At 37.8% G+C, this 23793-nt stretch overlaps 1 protein-coding gene across 2 annotated transcripts in view; it reads left to right on the top strand.

Annotated features, from left to right (window-relative positions):
• Positions 1-17845, top strand: part of LOC126124776 (NCK-interacting protein with SH3 domain-like) — a 109923-nt gene extending 92078 nt beyond the window's left edge. For both annotated transcript variants that reach the window (XM_049915122.1, XM_049915121.1), the window contains exons 7-10: positions 2577-2680; positions 14178-14399; positions 15738-15910; positions 16637-17845. In XM_049915122.1, coding sequence (XP_049771079.1) covers positions 2577-2680; positions 14178-14399; positions 15738-15910; positions 16637-16828 — 691 coding nt within the window. In that variant the 3' untranslated portion in view covers positions 16829-17845. The remainder of the gene's footprint in view (positions 1-2576; positions 2681-14177; positions 14400-15737; positions 15911-16636) is intronic.
• The last annotated feature ends 5948 nt before the right edge of the window (positions 17846-23793 follow it).

Below are 23793 nucleotides of genomic sequence, written 5' to 3'. Positions count from 1 at the left end.
AGTTCTTTCCAAACTGGAGTCCTTGCCTTTACTACCTATTCTTGAAGTCCATTCATGCACATCTCCATGGTGTACACCTAGGCTGCGGCTTTGTCTGGTCCTTTCACATGACCCTAAGGACTCAGTTAACCCCGCGGCTCTCTGCTGCCGCTTCCTTGAGATTCTTCACATGTACCAAGGCCATGAAGTTGCTTACCGACAGCTCGATGGCTGATGATCACATTGGCTTCATGTATGTCCATGGAAGACATATTAAACAGCATTCCTTGCTTGATGGCTGCAGAGACTTCACTGCGGAGCTGGTGGCTATATCCCGTGTTCTTGAGCACATCTGTTTGTACCCTGGGGAGTAGTTTCTTCTGTGTACTTACTCCTTGAGCAGCCTACAAGCTATTGACCAGTACTACCCTCGTCGTCCTTTGGTAGCAACCATCCAGTAGTCCATCTATGCCCTGGAACGGTCCCGTCATTCAGTGGTGTTTGTCTGGCCCCGGTCACGTTGGCATCCGAGGCAACAAACTTGCTGACAGGCCGGTCAAACAGGCTACATGGAAACCTTGTATGGAGATTGGTTCCTCTGCAACTGACCTGCATTCAGTACTATGCCGCAAGGTTTTGCGGCTTTGGAAGACAGAATGGCATAACCTCAGTACGCACTCCAAACTGCATGCCATTAAGGAGACTATGAATGTGTGGAAGACCTCCATATGGGCCTCTCGCAGGGCCTCTGTGGTTCTCTGTCGGTTCTGCATTGGCCATGCTTGGGTGACACAGAGCTACCTCCTGCGCCATGATGACTCGCCTCAGTGTCGGTGTGGTGCCCAGCTGACAGTGGCCCGTATCTCGGTGAGCTGTCCTTCTTTGGTTGCCCTGAGATGGACTCTTTAGTTACCGGACTCATTGCCATTAATTTTAGGTGACAACACTTCATCAGCTAATTTAGTTTTATGTTTTATACGTGACAGTGGGTTTATACATTCTGTGTAAGTTTTAACGCATGTTCTTTGTCCCTTCGTGTTCTCCACTCTAATGCTTTTAGGCTGGATGTTTTAATGTGTCGCAGAGTGGCTGGCTTTTCCTTTTATTCTCATGGTCGGCCAGCCACTGTCATCTGCTCTCTTGTTTTATCCCTTCTACCTGTTTCTTGCTTCTCTCTGTGGTCTTCTTTTTCTGTTTTGTTCATCGTAGTGTTGGTTGTCCTGTAGTTCTTCTGGTTCTTTCTTTGTCCTGTTATTGTGCTGTATGTCTCTTTTCTTTTTTTCTTTCCCTTGTGCAATTATTTTACTGAGAGCAAGGGACCAATGACCTCACAGTTTGGTGCCCCCCCCCCTCTGTCTTTTAAACCAACCAACCAACCAACTATTCACCACCATCGCCAAATGTCATGCTATAAACAATCTGGAGACGGTCACGTTCTGACCGAAACTGGTAACTGTTATAAATAAATGTTTTATTGTGGTGAAGACTGTTATTAATCAATTTTTAGACAATCATAAATTTCTCCTTGGACTCCTAATTTAAGATGGTAACAAATGATAACATGACAGACACTTGCAAGATTGACAGAATTCACAAGGCATGTTTCAATAAATTTCCTTTCAGTTTTATAGGTATATGTAAGGTATAAATATATTTAAGTAAGCATAAGGGAGATCCTGGTACTTTACAGGAGGAAAGTGTCGTGGGGAAAAGAGAACAAATATTTATGGATATAAGAAGCGCGTAGTCACTGATGGACACATCAGAAAATGATGGAAGAGTTCAAAGTTAGGAGAGGTGAGAGACTTATGATCTGATGAACTAAATCTTTTTTGTTAAAGGAGTGAATCCATAAACACAACTTCTGCTTAAAGTCTAAAATGCAGACCTAAGGAACTGGTACACTAATCTCATGCCATCACTATCAAGTTTTGAAAATATTTGTGCCTGTAACATTGCTTGTGCTGGTAAAAGTGAATTTTAAGTAAAATTTTTCAGGCCCTTTCTTGGTAATCTTTTCACTGCTGTTAAACATTTACTGCAGCTTTGCTTTTAATATAACAAATTAAAACCTCTCTCATCCTCAGCTAGGTTTGTGTATAAACTGTAAATAGCATTTTTTTTAAAACCCGCTGCTTCTAAAAAGGTGCCACCAGTCATTCAGTTGCACTGTTCTTTGTCTACATAAACTATGTTAGGTGATAAACATATAATTACTATATGAATTTATAAGCTGTCTCCTCTGCCACACAGAAGATGTAAACACTTAATACATTGACTGCAGACTGTAATTTTGTGTATCATTTTTTCGTATGTGAAAATAAGGTAAACATGTGCCATTTTAAATTGTTTAGAACAAATACCCTTGTTCTGTTGGTAACAATTGTGTAATTTTGCACCAATAACTGCATACCTCCGTATGATAAACACTGTTCTTTGTTACTGAAATATTTCCAGTAACAAATCCTAAACATCAATTCACTTTTAAGCCTATATATCCAAATAATCATTTACTGTTAACAGCTTTTTATGTGAAATTTTATATACCTTGTTTCACAGGACATGTAATTTGCTGAATTATCATTATTCTATGTTAGGTACATGAAGAGCAGTTCTTACAATGTTCCCTGCCTGACACTCTGTGCTGTACTCCTGTCTATGCTTTTCTCCATGGGTGAAGCCATGCCTGTTACACATCTTGGTAAGTTCTGTCCAGAATGAAGCATCATTCAGTGATAGTAACAGATTGTCTATTGGTATAGAAGGTATTTATCATCACACAGATGTGCAAAGAGATTGCTCGATAAGGTATCTCTTTGCTTAAGCAAGGGTTGCAGACTTACTGGTATGTATGAGATTATAGAAGATCTAATAAATAAGGTATTTATTGCAAATCCTGTATAGTGTTTTTAGTTCCAGAAGTTTTGGTCTACAATGTCAACTTAATTTCTCAGAAGTACATGAAAGCTGAGTATGAACTGTTAATGCTTCCATTCATAAAGAAATATATTATTTCTTCATACAACGAATGTTAAATTCAGATTTGTTCAAATTTGTTAATTATACATAATTTTAAAACTTTAGGTTTTGGGACCAAAAAATTGTTAATGACAATGCAACCAATATGTTTAGCAATATCATTTATCTTTGTACTCATGAAATAAGCACAGAAGAGGGACAAATTATTTCAAATACATATAGCTTCATAAACCACTGTGATACACTGTGCTGCTATGTGACCATGTTTATGCATAACATGGACATCATATTTAGCATGTATTTTTCTTTTAATGCAGGTTCTTGTAGGAGAAAACTTTTTAGCAAGTATCCCATGAATGTGAAAATTTACATGGCAACATGCTCCAACGAACCTCTTTGATTTGGTAACTTTATAAAAATATTATTTTACCTTATGCATTTTACCCTACTCAAAGCAGAGTGGTTAACCTGAAAATAAATTCTTCATCCAATGTAATTTTGTCACATTTCAGAAATAATTATTGTTTTTTTAGTTTTTGAAGAATTGAGCACTATTACATGTTCTGTCATGATACACATAAAGTCATATGCCAAATAAGATTTTGTGATGAAATACAAATTGCAGCTAACTAGAAAAACATCTTTAGTAAAAGAAATTTTCAATATTCTTCTTCTTTGTTTTACAGTTACAATGGTTTTAAACAATTCATCTTGCAGTCACTGGCCGTCAGCTAAATGTGATGCTCTAGCTGTCTGGTGATTAGCCACTCTCAGTGATGTAAACAGAGCTGTATTGCTCCAATCCCCAATCATTCTACATGAAACAGAACAACCATTCTATAATTACTTTCAAATTATAATGGGAAAAAAGTTCCTTAAATATGTTCTATAAGCAAACATATAATATGACTCAAGTGACAAATTTAGCAATGTAATTTAAAACTGTTAGACACCAAAGCATAACACTGATGACCTGCCAGGGCACATGTAATGTTGTATTTTATAATATATTTCAGTGAACTGTGATCTGCCACTTTTACTTGAAACATAACTATTACAACAAAAAAAAGTGTAAATGGGGAGTGCCATATGACATTTTCCTTTTTTATGTCAGAAAAGGAAAACAAGAGTAATGACAAATGAAAAGGTGAAGAAGTAGGACCAGTCATCTAATTGGAAATTATGTTTTACTAAAAATATAGATTATACGATTATGAAACCCAGCATTTTTTTAATAACACCATTCTGTCTCTATATTCCTTCTTTATTTGCCATTGGCATAACATAAGATGAAGAAAACAGCATTGGGGAATTATCATAAAAAATCATACTTTTACTGCAATTTAACTTCAAAATGAAATGGATAATGCTATATCTGCCCCCCACAGCAGCACTGGTGTGTAGATGCAGATTGTTTTTCCATGAAGGCAGGAGCTGCGAACCCTAATGTGAACATACCCCAATGCGTGCCGACCTGTTTGCACTATGAGGATAATTCAAATTATCACAGAGACATTGATTTAGTACAATTTTTGACAGTATGTGTATGATCTAGCATAAAATTCTACATCAGATCACGCCAGGGAATGTGACAAAACTGTATTTCCAAATATTGTGTTATTATCTGTGCACTACTTTTATAAACATGTCAAAAGTGAAAGGTGCTTCAATATATCTAATGGGAAATTCAGCTCTGAAAACTATGTAATTACAAGGAGACAAAGTGGCTTGTCAGCACTTACCTGTTGTTGTTGTTGTGGTATTCAGTCCTGAGACTGGTTTGATGCAGCTCTCCATGCTACTCTATCCCGTGCAAGCTTCTTCATCTCCCAGTACCTACTGCAAACTACATCCTTCTGAATCTGCTTAGTGTATTCATCTCTTGGTCTCCCTCTACGATTTTTACCCTCCACGCGGCCCTCCAATACTAAATTGGTGATCCCTTGATGCCTCAGAACATGTCCTACCAACCAATCCCTTCTTCTAGTCAAGTTGTGCCACAAACTTCTCTTCTCCCCAATCCTATTCAATACTTCCTCATTAATTATGTGATCTACCCATCTAATCTTCAACATTCTTCTCTAGCACCACATTTCGAAAGCTTCTATTCTCTTCTTGTACAAACTATTTATCATCCATGTTTCACTTCCATACATGGCTACACTCCATACAAATACTTCCAGAAATTACTTCCTGACGCTTAAATCTATACTCGATGTTAACAAATTTCTCTTCTTCAGAAACGCTTTCCTTGCCATTGCCAGTCTACATTTTATATCCTCTCTACTTCGACCATTATCAGTTATTTTGCTCCCCAAATAGCAAAACTCCTTTACTACTTTAAGTGTCTCATTTCCTATTCTAATTCCCTCAGCATCACCCGACTTAATTCGACTACATTCCATTATCCTCATTTTGCTTTTGTTGATGTTCATCTTATATCCTCCTTTCAAGACACTATCCATTCCATTCAACTGCTCTTCCAAGTCCTTTGCTGTCTCTGACAGAATTACATTGTCATCGGCGAACCTCAAAGTTTTTATTTCTTCTCCATGGATTTTAATACCTACTCCGAATTTTTCTTTTGTTTCCTTCACTGCTTGCTCAATATACAGATTGAATAACATCGGGGACAGGCTACAACCCTGTCTCACTCCCTTCCCAACTGCTGCTTCCCTTTCATGTCCCTCGACTCTTATAAGTGCCATCTGGTTTCTGTACAAATTGTAAATAACCTTTCGCTCCCTGTATTTTACCCCTGCCACCTTCAGAATTTGAAAGAGAGTATTCCAGTCAACATTGTCAAAAGCTTTCTCCAAGTCTACAAATGCTAGAAATGTGGGTTTGCCTTTTCTTAATCTAGCTTCTAAGATTAGTCGTAGGGTCAGTATTGCCTCACGTGTTCCAATATTTCTATGGAATCCAAACTGATCTTCCCCGAGGTCAGCTTCTACCAGTTTTTCCATTTGTCTGTAGAGAATACGCGTTAGTATTTTGCATCCGTGACTTATTAAACTGATAGTTCGGTAATTTTCAAATCTGTCAGCACCTGCTTTCTTTGGGATTGGAGTTATTATATTCTTCTTGAAGTCTGAGGGGTATTTCGCCTGTCTCATATATCTTGCTCACCAGATGGTAGAGTTTTGTCAGGACTGGCTCCCCCAAGGCTGTCAGTAGTTCTAATGGAATGTTGTCTACTCCGGGGGCCATGTTTTGACTTTCAGTGCTCTGTCAAACTCTTCACGCAGTATCGTATCTCCCATTTCATCTTCATCTACATCCTCTTCCATTTCCATAATATTGTCCTCAAGTACATAGCCCTTGTATAGACCCTCTATATACTCCCTCCACCTTTCTGCATTCCCTTCTTTGCTTAGAACTGGGTTTCCATCTGAGCTCTTGATATTCATACAAGTGGTTCTCTTTTCTCCAAAGGTCTCCCTAATTTTGCTGTAGGCAGTATCTATCTTACCCCTAGTGAGATAAGCCTCTACATCCTTACATTTGTCCTCTAGCCATCCCTGCTTAGCCATTTTGCACTTCCTGTCAATCTCATTTTTGAGACGTTTGTATTCCTTTTTGCCTGCTTCATTTACTGCATTTTTATATTTTCTCCTTTCATCAATTAAATTCAATATATCTTCTGTTACCAAAGGATTTCTACTAGCCCTTGTCTTTTTACCTACTTTATCCTCTGCTGCGTTCACTACTTCATCCCTCAAAGCTACCCATTCTTCTTCTACTGTATTTCTTTCCCCCATTCCTGTCAGTTGTTCCCTTATGCTCTCCTTTAAACTCTGTAGAACCTCTGGTTTAGTCAGTTTACCCAGGTCCCATCTCCTTTAATTCCCACCTTTTTGCAGTTTCTTCTTTTTTAATCTACAGTTCATAATCAATAGATTGTGGTCAGAGTCCACATCTGCTCCTGGAAATGTCTTACAATTTAAAACCTGGTTCCTAAATCTCTGTCTTACCATTATATAATCTATCTGAAACCTGTCAGTATCCCCAGGCTTCTTCCATGTATACAACCTTCTTTTATTATTTTTGAACCAAGTGTTAGCTATGATAAAGTTGTGCTCTGTGCAAAATTCTACCAGGCGGGTTCCTCTTTCATTTCTTCCCCCCAATCCATATTCACCTAGTACGTTTCCTTCTCTCCCTTTTCCTACTGACGAATTCCAGTCACCCATGACTATTAAATTTTCGTCTCCCTTCACTACCTGAATAATTTCTTTTATTTCATCATACATTTCTTCAATTTCTTCGTCATCTGCAGAGCCAGTTGGCATATAAACGTGTACTACCGTTGTAGGCGTGGGCTTCGTGTCTATCTTGGCCACAATAATGCGTTTACTATGCTGTTTGTAGCAGCTTACCGGCACTCCTATTTTTTTTTATTCATTATTAAACCTACTCCTGCATTAGCCCTATTTCATTTTGTATTTATAACCATGTGTTATAACCTTTAATTCACTAATAAATTGCGTGGATATACAAACATAGAAACAATAGTGGGTTTCATGCTATCAACTCCGTATCTGTCACTCAACTGCCGTGCCGTGACATGCGGCCGGCGCCGTTCATAGCTAGGTGGCACTCCCGCGCTCAGCCGAGCTGCGGAGGGCCTCTATCGCCGTGTTTGCGTACTGACATAGCGGCACTTTTAAATCTCGTGGCACTGTCACAACACCATGTATTCGCCTGACCAAAAGTCTTGTTTCTCCTGCCACCGAACTTCACTAATTCCCACTATATCTAACTCTAACCTATCCATTTCCCTTTTTAAATTTTCTAACCTACCTGCCCGATTAAGGGATCTGACATTCCACGCTCCGATCCGTAGAACGCTAGTTTTCTTTCTCCTGATAACGACGTCCTCCTGAGTAGTCCCCGCCCGGAGATCCGAATGGGGGACTATTTTACCTCCGGAATATTTTCCCCAAGATGATGCCATCATCATTTAACCATACAGTAAAGCTGCATGCCCTCTGGAAAAATTACGGCCGTAGTTTCCCCTTGCTTTCAGCTGTTTGCAGTACCAGCACAACAAGGCCGTTTTGATTAGTGTTACAAGGCCAGATCAGTCAATCATCCAGACTGTTGCCCCTGCAACTACTGAAAAGGCTGCTGCCCCTCTTCAGGAACCACACGTTTGTCTGGCCTCTCAACAGATACCCCTCCATTGTGGTTGCACCTACTGTATGGCTAAAAGGAGGGACAGATTTCTCGGGCTTCAGAATGTTCAGAATGAGAGGACCCTATTTATCTGAGGGTGAAGCAAGTACCTCTCTTACATTATTAAGGAAAACATTAAATGTTTGGCTTTAGACCCTTGTATTTGAGCTTGTGTGTGTAAGTGGCTCACATAACCTACAGTATTTGTATTTGGAACCACATGTTCCTCACAAGCAGGTATCCGTCATCCTGGAGTCTGAGCAACCTACCCTTCTTTTCTGACTTTCTACAATGTATCCAGCTTTCCTCCCTGAGGAATCACCTAATAGTTCCAAAAGCGAAACCTATGGAGAGAAATAGGCTGAAATGGTTTGCACACATTAAAAGAATGGGAAAAGAAGTACTACCCCGAAAAAGCTCTAAAATGGATGGAATCTGAAAAGCCACAAACAAGGATGGGGGGGGGGGGGGGGCCATGATGAATGATGTGGATTGACGTGGGCAACAGTGAGAGGAAATGCTGAACCATAGTCTCTGGGATAAAAGAGAAGATTGGAAGAAGCGTTGTGAATTTCTGCATAAGCAGAAATTTTTTAGAAAAAAAAGATGCAGAAAGTAATGGGGGTCTATTGACTGTATTTACAATTTTACTCCCTGAAAGTAAGTGATTGACCACCCATTCTGTGTCGTAAAAGTTACACCAGTCATTGTATGCACTATGATATTAACCACAGATTATTATGAAACATGTTTGAAGTGTAGTCCATCTTATTTGGTGGAAGCATTACACCAGCTTCACAAAGTTTAGAGCAGAGGTTTAAATACGAGTAGTTCCTACTCCAGTTTCTCATCCAAACTAGATAAATGCATAGTAAATTATTTTCATTGCAGTATGGTGCACAAGTAAAATTTCCAGTTTATTGCAGATCAAGAATAGGGAAACAGCAACTTTCCAAGTCTTGGGGTCAGTGGAGGCAGCAGCTGAGGTATGTTGGCAGTGCCCACTGCTCTGCAAAGCCAGGTTCAAACTTCAAACCAGGCAGACCCACCTGATGATACATGACAGTCTTTAATAGCTGCAGGTAATATCGCTCCCACTGAAGGGGATATTACATGATGATATGCCACGGATGAAATGGATATAGTACAGCTGTCATCTGTTGGTAGAACTGGTGGAGCTAAGAGAATTCGCAGATGCATCATCTGCACACATAAATAGTAGTTCGACTGCCATGAAAACGCGCATGTGCAGTAGACAGGAATTGCGTGTCTGTGCCCAGAAAGGGGTACTCAGTGTGTGCTTTCTGCTTGATGTTATTCATGGCTTACTGTTGTTGTTTATAGTTGTGGTAAGCTGCTAACTTCAGATTGTCATCGTGGAGATTTTGTGCAGTGAATACATTTTCATAAATGCAGTAGTTAAACAAAAGCATTTGTTTTGCTGGTAGACTTTCTTTGATACAAGCTCATTGCACAAGCTGGTACAAGTATACAGGGTGTCCCATTTGGCTTGACCACCCTAAGTAACTGTTTGTCAGATGCAAACTACAAAATGTTTCAAGCAAATGTTCTTTAGTCATCAGAGAGGGACATCGATCAGCATGATTGCCTCCATTGTAGTTCTGTTTTTTTACAAAGATATAAACAGTGATATGACTTTTTTAAATGGAACCCTGTATTTTTTACTTGGTAATTCACTTCCTGTCATAAATACCTAGTCAAAAATGTATCACAGTGTACCATTCAAAAATGTATCACAGTGTACCATTCACTGAAACACAACGTTATTAATTACATAACACAACATTGATGTTGAGCCCGGGATCATAAACTAGTCCATGTGCTGGAGTTGTCAGAAAACAAATGAAAACCAAGTAAAAACATAACAGAAAAGTGACTGACTCTCCTTTACTATTGCCTAGGAGTAGAACATTCAAAGGTGCTCGAAGTGGTGACCCTGGACACTAATACACTGGTGCACTCATTGAATGAAAGAATTATTTACTGCTTCCATTGTTGCCTGCTGAAGAGAATTACAAGCAAGCACGATACGTTCCTTCATGTCCTTTGGAGTTGTTGGAATATCGCGATAGACAACATCGTTAATGCATCCCCAAAGAAAAATGTCCAGAGGATTTAAATCAGGAGACCTGGCAGGCCAAGTAACTGTTCCTCCTTGACCAATCCGTCTGGCAGGATATCTTCAGTTCAGAACATGACGTGCATACAAGGCATTATGTGCTGGACATGCATCGTGTTTATACAACATAAGCATTCTGGTTCTTAGCAGCACTTCATCCAGAAGAGGAGGAAGAATTGGTCTGAGGAAGTTGGTATACACTGTGCTGTTTAGATTACCATTAAGAAATAAGGGCCAATAATTGTAGTACCAAGCATCTCACATCAGACGTTAACTCTCCATTGATGCTGATGTTCCATCTGTCTAAGCCATCGTGGGTTGTCGTTGAACCAATAATGCATATTCCTTGTATTTACCTGTCCTTTGTTTGAGAAGGAACATTCATTGGTAAATAGAACATTCTTGATGTAGGTCTACATGATAAGGATGGAACTGGTGAAGTGTAAGAATGCAATGTACACTGGTTTTAGGAATGCCAATCTCGTGTTCAAGCTATCATGTGCTCACATGTGGATTCATAGCAACGAAGTGAGAACAGTAACTTCGGCAGTTTTGTCTGTGCGAGTGCTACGAAGATTGCATTGTCATGGCTTAAAACTTCCCATTACCTGAATCGTCACAAGACAAGAAAACATCCATCGGGAAGGTGGATTCTTGTCAGGATATCGCTCTCTGTACAGTTCCGCTGCCTGCGTAGCATTTCGCCTACCTTCAACAACAACAACAACAACAACAACAACAACAACAACAACAATAAAAGAAGCATTATGTCAATGCAGTTTGTAGGAAGGACAGCCTTTATTGAATGCCTACTCTACACAACAATATTTAAAAAGACTAAACTACTGTACTAAATGTACCTGTACATAAGAAAACAGTATTGCAGTTACTGTTCTGCTAACTTACATTCCCCATAGATGAGTAGCATTTCTACCTTCTCTTCATTGGTGTACATTCAACTCACTCAACTCTTCATCTGATGATGGTTGATGGAATGACGGGTGTGCATTCTACTTATGTTTACATTTGTCCTCTGTCAAGGTCAGCATGTGGATGTGTTCCATTACTCCAAGTACCTGCACAAAGTGCTGCAAGTGCCAATGTCAATGTTGTGTTATGTAATTAATGACGTTGTGTTTCAGTGAATGGTACACTGTGATACAGTTTTGAATTGGTCATTAGGAGAGGAAATGAATTGCCAAATAAAAAATACAGGGTGCCATTTAAAAAAATCATACCACTGTTCATATCTTTGTAAAAAACAAACCTACAACAAAGGCAATCATGCTGACTGATGTCCCACTGACAGCTAAAGAACATTTGCTTGAAACATTTTGTAACTTGCATCTGAACAGTCAGTTAGGGTGGTCAAGATAAATGGGACACCCTGTATAGTCCACATTTGAAAATATAACACTAGTTCATCGTTAAGTATTGGTCTGCTAAAGTGTTGAAGTTTTAGTCTGACATCCATAATAACTTTGGAAAATGGTTGGCTGTAATAGTCTGTGGCTAAACGTTAAGACACTGGAAACATACACCATTTGCCAGGAAATGTAATGTGGTTACCAGCCTGCAATACAACGGGACACTATTTTATCTGTGGTACGGGGATAGTTCAAACACAAAATGTGTAAACATATGGTTAAATTCTTATTTTCGAGAAGGGGAAATTGTTTCCCTCATTACTGTGTCACTTAGACAAATTCCATCCACTATCATAGACAACAGCTTATCAAAACAAACCACATCCACTGTCGTGAAGTTCCTTCAGATCTTCAGGCCTTAGTTCCTTCATTAATAGGAAATATATGCTCCTGCCTTCTCCCCTTCTTCGCAGCCAGATCAAACCCAACAATTGCTAGCTTTTTGGCATCATTGAGCCCTAATCCTAAGGGTTACAGACACTGCCCAAGCAATAGCTCCAAAAACAACTGTGTCCTCCATGTGGAGAATGGTGTGTAAATGGAAATTAATTCAGAACAGTAATAACATAACTCAGTGATAGTTACATACGAGAACAACAGTCACTTAGCAAATAGGAATCTTAAGCTCTCAAAAAATTTTAATTTGGAGTGAACAACTTTATAAGAAATGAAACAATGGAAGCTCCAGGTTGGATATCAACCATATTAGGAAAAGCATAGTGCTACTCGCCATGAAGATGACCTGTTGAGTTATAGACAGGAACAATGAAAAGACAGTTATACATTACAGCATTTTCGCCAAAAGCCTTCTTCAGTAAACACCACACACACACACACACACACACACACACACACACACACACACACACAAAGCACACCTTAGGCTGGAGTATGGCAGGGGAGGGAGAGGGATTGCAGGGTACAGGTGACGGAAGGTGGAGCACTGTTTGGTGGGGTGTGAAGGGACTAGACGGTGGCCTGAGGAGATTGACATATGCAACATTGGGAGTTGGGGAATGGGGGGAAAAAACAGGGATGGAAAAGAAGAGGAGCGGAAAGGATGGACAGGTAAAGTGGCAGAGGGTGGCACACAATGAGGGCAAAAGGATGTGAAAAGGGTTGGAGTAATAGCACAGAAAGGGCATAAATGGTTGGGGGGGGGGGGGGGGGGGAGGTATGGGGACAGTAGGTTACTACAGGTTGAGTAGTAATCTACCCTTTTCCTAGTATTGTTTATAAGAAATCAGACAACCCCCACACAGTTCTGTGCATTATTGCCATATAGTGCATGTGTGCAGATTCATGTTATGAATATCCTGTGTGTATTGTGTAGTAAGTTGACATAAACCAGTCTGCAGTTCCAAACAAGTATGGTTGGGGCACTACTCCACAGGTGCACATCTTAGGTGGACCATGTAATGCTGGCTTGAGGGTGCCATTCGGGCTGGACAAGTGGCTGGAGTAGGCTGCAAGTGTCATTTAATGCAAATGACATTGAAATTTGCTTGCTGGTTGCAGTCATAGTTGATTTTGTTGTTGACCCATGCACATATCGAGTATTTCCACTACTGATGGGTGGCAGCCTTGGAAGACAATCACTCTGGAAGATGCTTAACATGACCATGTCTAATAAACTGAGCATAAACTGTGACACCAGGACAATAGTGGCTGAGGTGGGGAAAAGAAGTTTAAGGCATTGGATGTAGTAAATAGTACAGTATCCTTGGCTGGCAACCAAAGAGAATATCTGATAGACTGGTGTTAGGTGTAGTCTGCTAAGTGTTAGTGCTGCTTTGGAATTTACCTCACTCACAGCATTATATGCTGGCTTCTTGAAGATCCACTCCATCTGTTCAGCCTTACTACTAAATTGTGGCAAGCTGAACAAATGAGGTTCTTAGTTTGCTGAAGTAATCTGTGTGGCAAGTTGTTGGGAAGTGGGGGACCATTGTCTACATTATTGGTTTTTGGAGAGCCCTTCAAGGGCCATCATTTTTCTACAATCGTTTAGTGATACATGTGCTGTAGTGGATACAGTGTTCATGACATAAAAGTAATTCAATAAAGCATTAATTATGAATTACATTGTCACATAGATAAAATTACACAAAAATAATTCACATAAGCTCACAACAATTTGTTGAAAGACACTGTAAAGTGTAAGCTACAACCAAGATGGGAACTCTACACTGTCTTTCAAAAAATACACAGCTGTTTACCCCCACTTGAAGGGAATGATTTGCAAGAATTTACTTGCAATGTAGGATTCTTTTTGCAATACTGTGAATAGTGTACAAAAATTTTGCAGGGAGGATACCAGCAGGGTACGTGGAATAGTTGTGGTTGTGTGTCCTAATTGTTTGTGAATTGTCTGTCTCTGTTGTTATAATACAGAATTAAAGTGTGTGTCATTTTCAGTTTTTGAACACAACCTTGTGAACTACCATTACTAAAATATTTTTATTTGTTCACAGAACACTTGGGTCAGGAATTTGTGCTGTTTCTGTCAAATATTGTGGAGAACCCTCCAGAAACAGATGTTGAGGAAAAACTACCTGACTTGATGGTGAATGTTCTGTTGTCTTACAATCTCCAGTTCTCCAGCTCAAATGAAAACATTCTGCTAAAGGCACTTTCAGAGCTTCCTGTTGCAAAGACTTTTACAGAGAAGATTCTCTTTCTACTTAATAGGGAAGGTATTTATCTGACTTATGTCATTTTGTTGAAATTAATTTATTTTATGTTACCTGGCACTGAGTGCATGAAAGAAATATTAAGAACATTAACTCTGTAAATCTTAAACAATTCTGAGGTTACAATTTTAATTATCACGGTGGTATCAGCAATATGAAAACTGAATAGTAACTCTTGTCTTCAATCAAACATCTCTCTGTAAGAACCTCATCAATATTGTAATAATAGAAAATGAAAATATGACAAATGTAAAGAACTTATTATTCAGAGCTATGTACCAATAATGACATACAAGATGGAAAAACTAATAATGCTCATGTAAGATTCTGTGTCAAAAGTTCTCACTAACAACAATACATCAATAATATAATTATAATAATAATAAAGACCTAGTTAGGTGTGAATTAGTTGTTGACCCATTTCAGACTTAAAAATTAGAACTTCAAAAAAGGAAATAAAATAGACCAAACTATCTATGTGATCAGGTTCTGTGTGTTATACTGCAGTAAAACAAATCTGTGTACTCACCTATACTGTACTCAAGTAAGTTAAGATCCATCCCAGCTCCTCTGTTTCCATGCAGCAACACTTACTAACTTCCTAGAAAACCTGTCACTTAAACATTCTACTGTATGCAACTTAATTTATTCTCTTCTGTTTCTAAACCCTTTCTTCAGATGTCATCCTGTTCCACTGTAACACTCACTAATTTCAAAAGAGCCATTTTTCACCCAGTGTAGGGTTTACATGTTTTATTTATCAGGATATTTCTTTACCATCACTGGTGATATATCTCATATTTCTTTACCACTTTTTGTTCTAGATAGTTCTTTTAGCTCACTGTGCGTGTTCCAGCAAAGTGATGCAGTGGTGCAAGTGTCTCTACTGTACTTGGATTTGGGAGTACCACACTGTCTGATCATACAGATTTCGGTGTACTGCAATCTTCCTAAATCACTTAAGCCCAATTCCTGGATAATTCCTTTGATAAAGATGTAGCTGATTTCCTTCCAAATCTGGACTTGAGCTCCATCACTAATGACACATGTTGTGTGGGCCTTTAATCCCTAATCTTTCATATCTCAATCTAATAGATTGCTTACATGTGCAGTTTTGAACATCTCCCTGACTGTGCTTTATTAATTTCAGTTCCATTTCATTTATTTTCTTCTCAGTTTTTTCTCAAGCTTCGAAAGAAGAAATACTTGGGCTGGGAAAGTGTGTGATTGTCCATAAACTTCTGTATGTTTTCCTATATGTATTTTAATTTTTGTCTTTTCATTTCTTATGTTTATGTAATTGTTAGACCAGTATAATTTTGTTTGGTGTACTTTTTGCAGAGGACCCTGTACGCGTATTTGAACATCAGCCAGCTCCTCCACACTCAGTACTTAAGTTGTTTAAAGATCTTTTCAGTTTGGAAGTGACAGCAGCACTTTTTTACACAAATGATGTTAAAGTTCTGATTGATATAATTGTACGGCAGTTGGCAGATCTTTCACCTGGTGAAAAGGTCAGTTATCATATCGACTACTTTCTTTTAGTGATAGATGAACTATGCCCAACCACTGTACATTATAGATGTAAGAATTCTCATCATTGTTACCATTTACATTTACATAGAGAGTAATCTGAAAACAGAGCATACAGCACAGGGATTGTTCACTACTGGATCAGTACAATCTCCTTGAGCATTGTGTCATACTGTAATGATCCATTCCTTGATGTAAATAATTTTTTTCTGGGATAATGGTCATAACATGAGATATTGCAAACCTTGTGCTGATTAATCCATGGCTGATGCAGAAAGCCCACATTATGTAATAAAATATTTCCTTGTGTTGTAATAGGGACAGTAAAGATTTTGTTGAAATATTATATGATCATACTATAATGTATAGATTCAGATTTTAAAATGTGTAAGATTTAAAATATATAAAAAAAATTATGACAAGCATCCACTTAGCTGCGGATAAATGATAGTTAGTGCCTATACAGAAGGATGTCATCATCAGTTAAAAATGGCTCTAACCTCGTTTAAAAAACCATTACTTACGTGGTCTCAACATTTGGAAAGGGCTACTTGTATGTAAAAGTGGAAACAGTTACTGGAACAATTCATAAAATATGAAATGGCAATAGAGTTCAACAGAGTAGGCGCATTTTGTTTATATAATTCAAGATGTTTAATTTTGTATAGAGGAGTGACAGTAATGTTGTTTGTATTTCTCTTCTTCAGCGTCGCCACCAATATTTGCAACTATGTAGACTTGTGATGCGGAATACAGCGTATGAACAACACCACCACCGACTGGATGACATTCGTAAATGCTTTACTCGCATCTTTTGTGAAGAGTCAGATCTGAGCTGTGATGACCAACAACTTGTGAGAGACATCTCCAATGAATTTCCCCAGTATTTTAAGGTGTAATGTATACTCTTTTTAAACAAACATCATTTCTGCAAGTTGTGCCAAATATGCATAATTAATTGCTGGTATTTACATTTTTCACAATGAAAGTAGCTAGTTATACATCAGCTGTGACAGGGGCAGCTCATTAGGATGGGCTTTGGCACATTTTAAAATATTTGATTCTGTCCATGTCTTCCATTACAATCTAAAAATAGTATGCATTATTCTATTTCAATTCAGAAGAAGACTATTGCAGTATCCTTAATTGCACAGTTTAGTGTGTAATTATAGAAAGACTATTTGAAACTATAGATCTAAATATTTTTTGTGTGCCTTCAGTCTGATATTTGTGATTCCAAATCACATATATTGGTAAAAAGTATTTTATAGATACTTAAATCTATGTCGCTGCCAGGTAGTCATATTATTGTCTGTGATCCAATATCTTTGAGGTACAAATGAAGGTCTTAGTAACATTTTCAGCACTAGATAGCAATCAATCTGTTTTTAATAATTAATTCTTTTGTCCTTGATATGCAAGCTATTTATAAAAACCTAAATTTTGTCCTTTATTGTATTTGAAACTGTGAATGAATATGCAAACATTGTGAACTTATAAGAATGAATATCTAAATGTTATGTTTTAATTGCTGATTTCGAGGAATTGTTTCATTGGGTAGATACCTTTGTGATGCTCATTATTTTCCTGCTTGATACCAAAATGGTGCTGAAGAATGTCTGTCCCACATGGCTGTGGAAAATTTCCATAAAATAACTGCATTTGAATAGGTCCTAGATGTTTAAGTGTACTTCATGGCAACACATTTTTTGAACAATTATTTGACTTTTACATAATAGATAAGTAGAAGATGGTTTTTTCATATATATAAAGTAAATTTGAGCCCAAAGAATTTAAATCAGACACACACCTGCAGAATGCTATGTATGAAATTTTTTAGAACTTTTATGAGGAATTTATTTATTTAATTTCTAGTCTTTGTAACAAAGTTAATGAATAAATAATTGTTTTGAAAAATGAAGGAAAACAAACATGATCGATTACTTGGTGTGGTTTTTCAGATATGTTTTCTCCTGTTTAGCTCCTACCAGTTCCATATACATATTATTTTGGAAGGGTATGTACCTTGGTGATTCAGTGGTCAAGTGCCGAACTGTGGGGTCATGGGTGTGATTCCTGATCAGTCCTAGGATTTTTTAAATCTCTTTTTCACTGCTGGCATTGTTTCTTAATATTGAAAATGGTGAGTATAACTGTGATTCAGAGTTCACATTAAACTGTAGGCCCTCTACAACTGACTAAGCAAATCAGTTCAAATGTCGAAAGAAGACAACGGTGCTCAAATTCCAATATGACCATGCCCACTATAGGACTGTGCTATTCAAACCAATCTTTGGGTTGATCGCAGCTTTATCTTGTAACAGTATCTCATTGCAAGTGTGCAAAGTATTCAGTCTTCAGTTTTTAATACTTACATGGAAAAGCACCATTTATATTAAGGCAACATTTTTGAAGCAGTTACTAGGAAACAATATGTCAATGCTGCAATGTGCTGTCACAAACGAGAACTTTACTGTGTAGTGACAAAGCTGAAGTACTGTGTAAATACCACATAAAATTGTAATCAAGTAGAGTTATTGGAAATGAGAAAAAAGAATAAAAATGGCAAAACTTATACTCATCAGGACAGAGCAGACAGCAGGAGCAAAAGCTGAAATTTTTGGAAAGAGCACTTCTATAATGTGGGGGATAATGCCTGTTGCATCCATGACATCCCCCGCCCCTTTTTCCAATCATTATGTACCTGGTCTGTTATTGGAATGTATTGATCTGATGCACTCAGTGTTCATGTGCTGGATGCTGTAAGTGCCTTCAGTCTTCTTCTATAAAATACAGCAACCAATGTTGTATGCGATGGTGTAATGTTGTGTGTGTTGATAGCACCATTGTAGCAGATATGAGCAGCAAGAATATTGTTTGAAGTAGATATCCCTCTCATCTTTCAGAAATCTCTTTAGGCATTTTGGAATTCTCTCTCTCTCTCTCTCTCTCTCTCTCTCTCTCTCTCTGTATCTCTCTTTTTCTCTCACACTCACTTCCCAGTACATAATATGCTTTGTAATAGCATTTCTTGCTGATAATCAGTTTCAGTAGAACTGTAATTTTCATAATTTCAAAATAAGGTAAATTATTTTCAAATAGGCATTTTTCTTCATGTCTAGCGGTAAGTGCTCTTTACACTGGTGCAAAGCTACTCAACAACCCTATCTAACATAAGGCAAATAACTGTAAATCCCTACCAATTTGGAATCAACCTAGGTGACAATCCATGCTGAAATAATAGCTTCCGTGAACCAGATGTCGTTATTTCATTGTCACTTTGTGTTAATGCAGAAGAGTGTTTGAGATTTTTATGCCAAAATTACAAAAGGTACATTGGCCAAATCTCCATGTGGAAGATGGACCTGATGTGTGGCACATGTCATGTCACCCATTCATAATAAAATACATTTATGTATGTTACAGAACATTACAGGGGAAACAGAGTATGAATGACTGGGCAATTCCCTGACTAACTGATCTTAATCCAGCTCTTCAAACTAAGGAAGGACCATACATGCCAGAGTAGTTATCGTGATTGAAGACACCAGATATGTAGAAAACACCTTGTAGTGGATGCTAACTGCCTTTTGGTCTGGAGTCTCGAATCCAAATAGCTCCTTCCTCATTTCTGTTGTGGGTTCAGAAGATATCACTCTATAATTGATAATTTAATGCTGCTAGAGATGGCTGTACAGCAAGCTGTCCTAAGCAAGCAATAGCTGGCAGCTGTGATTTTCAGTCTCGAGAAAGCCTATGATAGCTTTTTGGAAGCATAATATCCTCAAAGAACTCCATTAGTGAAGTTTTCCGGGACAATAATCCATTGCTCCTTCCTGCAGAGGCACTATTTCAGACACAGGTGGGGATGTCCTGTCAGATGGTTATAAACAGGAGAACAACACACTATGAGGTGATCCATGTAAGAAGGCTATCACAGATATTTCACTGATTCAAGAGACCCAAGGCAATACACAGTGATTTATGAAAATATGCAAATTTTTAATTTGTTATTCTATGAGTAAAACTAAAGAAAAAAGTTCATATAAACATAGGTTCAAAAATGTTTAGTTATGGAGTTATGGCTGGTAAAAGATTTTGCCTGAAATTTAGCAACTTCGCTAATATGAAGCAATCGCAAAACTGTAAGAGGTTAAAGTAAAGCACGATTTTAATTTATTTTGTTGTTATTGATCTGGTGAATCTAATAAAACATCTCCCAGACATATATCTACAGTAGTTTTCCAGAACCTCCAGAGAAGCAGAGACGGAATTTTATAAAATTTTTAATTTTTTAACTACTTGGCCCAATGTGGTTTTGAGCGAGGTGGCGCAGTGGTTAGACACTGGACTCGCATTCGGGAGGACGACGGTTCAATCCCGCGTCCGGCCATCCTGATTTAGGTTTTCCGTGATTTCCCTAAATCGCTCCAGGCAAATGCCGGGATGGTTCCTTTGAAAGGGCACGGCCGACTTCCTTCCCCATCCTTCCCCAATCTGATGAGACCGATGACCCCGCTGTCTGGTCTCCTTCCCCAAAACAACCCAATCCAATGTGGTTTTTTAAATTCCTCCGAGTTGGATGATGTACGTAATATTCGTTAACTGCAGCTGTTGCATTACCATCACATTTGCCATAAATAAACACAATATCAATGTATTCCTCTGACATAACTTTGAAAGGCATCCCTGTTTCATAAACAATCTACAAACTACAACAATTACTATGTGGTTTCACTTAAATAAACTGTTGTTATTATGTTCTTTCACTGGACAATACAGATAACTTAACTCATTTCAAGGTTAGGAAACGACTGAAACAACTCCCTAATGGTTGGCAACAATGACATAAACGTTTCTACATTCTTAATGGAAAGTAAACAAAATTACTTGTGTAATAATCTTTGCTTCCCTGGATGTTCTGGAAAACTACCGCAGATAAATGTCTGGGACCTGTTTTATTAGATTCATCAGACAAATAACAAAAAAATAAATGGAAATCTTGCTTTACTTTAACCTCATACAGTTTTGTGATGGCTTTGTATTAGCGAAGTTGCTAAATTTCAGGCAAAATCCTTTATTATCCATAACTCCATAACTAAACATTTGCAGACCTATGTTTATGTGAACTTTTTTCTTTTGTTTTACTTGTAGAACAACACATTAAAATATTTGCATATCTTCGTGAATCACCCTGTATATTTAGTTGGAGTCCAAAAGTGAATGTTTAAGAAGGACATTATATAGCACTGTAATTTGCTTTTTAAATTATTATTTAATCTGGCCAAAATAAGTAACAAAGACCATTATTCGGCTTAGCTAGGGCTGACAGTGTACATAAAAAAGAACATAATGTCAAAACTATAATATTTATAAATGATGATTAGCCATGCATGGATAAAAACAAGATTGGGGGCATTTAAAACTCAGTTGGGTCACACTGTGCTTAAAATTCATCCTAAACCAGATAATTACAGTAACTTCAGTGATGGCACTGAGAGAATATTGAAAAAGAACAATACAAGAAAGATACAGGTCCAAATGCATATCTGTACTTAACATGCCATTGTTGGCTAAGTATCAGCAGCCCTGTGAATCCGATTTCTTTTCTTTTAAAACAATCACTGTTGTGGAAGTTCTTATGCACACAACTTATGAGTCCAGGAAGCAGAAATGCAGAATAGTGGCACTGAACAAAGTAGCTGGTGTGCCTGGTATGCTTTGGAGAACCATCAGCCCCATACTGAATTTCAGTATTGTTACATCTAATCAAATGACATCTCAACTCTTTAACAAATAAAACAATGCTGAGGAGTGGAAAAGTGAGAATCTTAAGAGATATGGCAACAGAGGCGTGTAGCTTAAAGGAATCAGTCACACAAGCACACCTAACAGAATTAAATGCTAAAGCAAGAAAAGCAGACTAATGATCTGAAGAACTCCTGTCCCATTTCCTTTTCTACTTTACATTTAACCTTGTGGAACAGACCTTTCTGAACATTCTCTGTGACCATTAGTGGAAAACTCATCCCAGAACAAAGTGGTTTTAAATGTGGGAATTTCTGCTGTGCACAAATAGTGAATTTAGTGCAGCTCCTCAGATCTCATGAAATGAAGATTAAGGGCATCGTTTGTATTCACCTGTAATATTTGTCCCCCTAGTAAGCACGTTGACATAGCCCCCATTCAAACCGTGTTAGTACTGAATGTCTCAAGCCAACACCAGTACTCATCTACATTGGTGGTCATCAAACTATGACCCATGGGTCACATGTGGCCCGAACAAGTATTCCTGTAGGCTATGGTTCTCAGCCCTATTTTATAATATTATGCATCTAGCAACTAATGAAACTAACAGCACAATACAAAAAGTCACCTAACTTTAAGACCTTGTCAAAAGAGTAATTTTCCTGCTCAGTAACAAAAGAAATATACCTACAGATACTGTAGTATTTTAAGATGTGCTTAATTTCTCAATCTTTAATCATAATCATGTAATGGAAGTCATAAAAAATAGATATACTATGCTCTACAGACTTCTGTTACATGTAAACAACACACAAAATAACACTGTATTGATTCTGCTGTAAACTGATATTTTTTTTCTATTTCATGGAAGGTATGAAGCTGATTTTTATTATTGACAAACTGTTTAATGTTAGGCTTGATAGAAGAGATTTGAAGACACATGTCTGGTTCAGCATCCAGACTATTCTGGTAATTTGGCTTTTTAGCTGTATATGCTGAGAATCCCATTTTATACAAGTATGTTATTGGGAATGGGAGGATAGTCGGAGCCTGTGTAGTAAGTTTTGGATATTCGTCATAAACCCTGCACCAAATATCGCCATGTGACATTGTTTTAAACAGTGCTTCCATGCTTGAATTTGATGTCATTTCTAAAAAGATTTCATGGGTTTAGTTTGAAATATTTTCTGGCTTCTGCAAATTTGGTACAAGAGGATTATGGACCCATTAATTTATTTTCAGTTTTGTATTCTGCTCTTTAGGAAAAAGACATCTCAAAACCTGTGCTACATATTATGTAGATCTTGGACCAATTCTTCAGATATTTCATTTGGTAATTGTCCTGTCTCACCAACAAATGCATTCAGTGTTAAAAATCCTTCTAGTTCTCCGTTGTAAACACAAAAAAATCTTAACTTTTGTAAAGGAGTTATTTTGTTGCTATTCACCTATTATTGAAAACTGTTGTCTGTTTTCCGTGTGAAGATAGACTTAATTCATTGATTTTTCCAAGTACAACCACCAAAAGTGTTAGTCTGGACAACAGTCACATCGCTCAAATGGTATTTTAAGTTAAAAGAAATGCCAGTCATAAAAACTTGTAATTCAGTCCTTAGTTCAAACAATCTTGTTAATGTCTCACCCCGTGATAACCATCTAACTTTAGTATGGAGCGGTAGTGTTTTATGTCTGCTCCCATAATCTTCACACAATGCTGAAAACAATTAGCACTGAAGAGAGCGTGATTTAATGTAATTGATGATTTTTACTGCTTCTTCAAGAATGAATTTCAGAATTGGCAGTATCTTCTTTATGGGAGCATCAGCTTGTCTGTGCAAGACTGGAACTACAGTTTGGCACTTTACTTTTTATTCATGATACCACTTCTGTAATTTTACCAGTCATTGCCCTGACACCGTCTGTACAAATGTCAATTGAATTATTCCAGTTGATATGGCTTATTCCAAAAGGATTGTTAATGGTGTTAAAAATTTATTTTCCAGTAGTGTTAGTTGGCAGTGATGCACACATCAACAAGTCTTCTTCGAGAGTATGTTTGCATGGCAATAGTACGATTGTCAGCGAGATGGTCAGTCCAGCAACATCAGTTGGAGTC

This window comes from Schistocerca cancellata, unplaced genomic scaffold (assembly GCF_023864275.1).
Source record: "Schistocerca cancellata isolate TAMUIC-IGC-003103 unplaced genomic scaffold, iqSchCanc2.1 HiC_scaffold_426, whole genome shotgun sequence".
Lineage (NCBI taxonomy): Eukaryota > Metazoa > Arthropoda > Insecta > Orthoptera > Acrididae > Schistocerca > Schistocerca cancellata.
The sequence above is the reverse complement of the archived record's forward strand: the minus strand, read 5'-3'. Positions and strand labels throughout refer to the sequence as shown.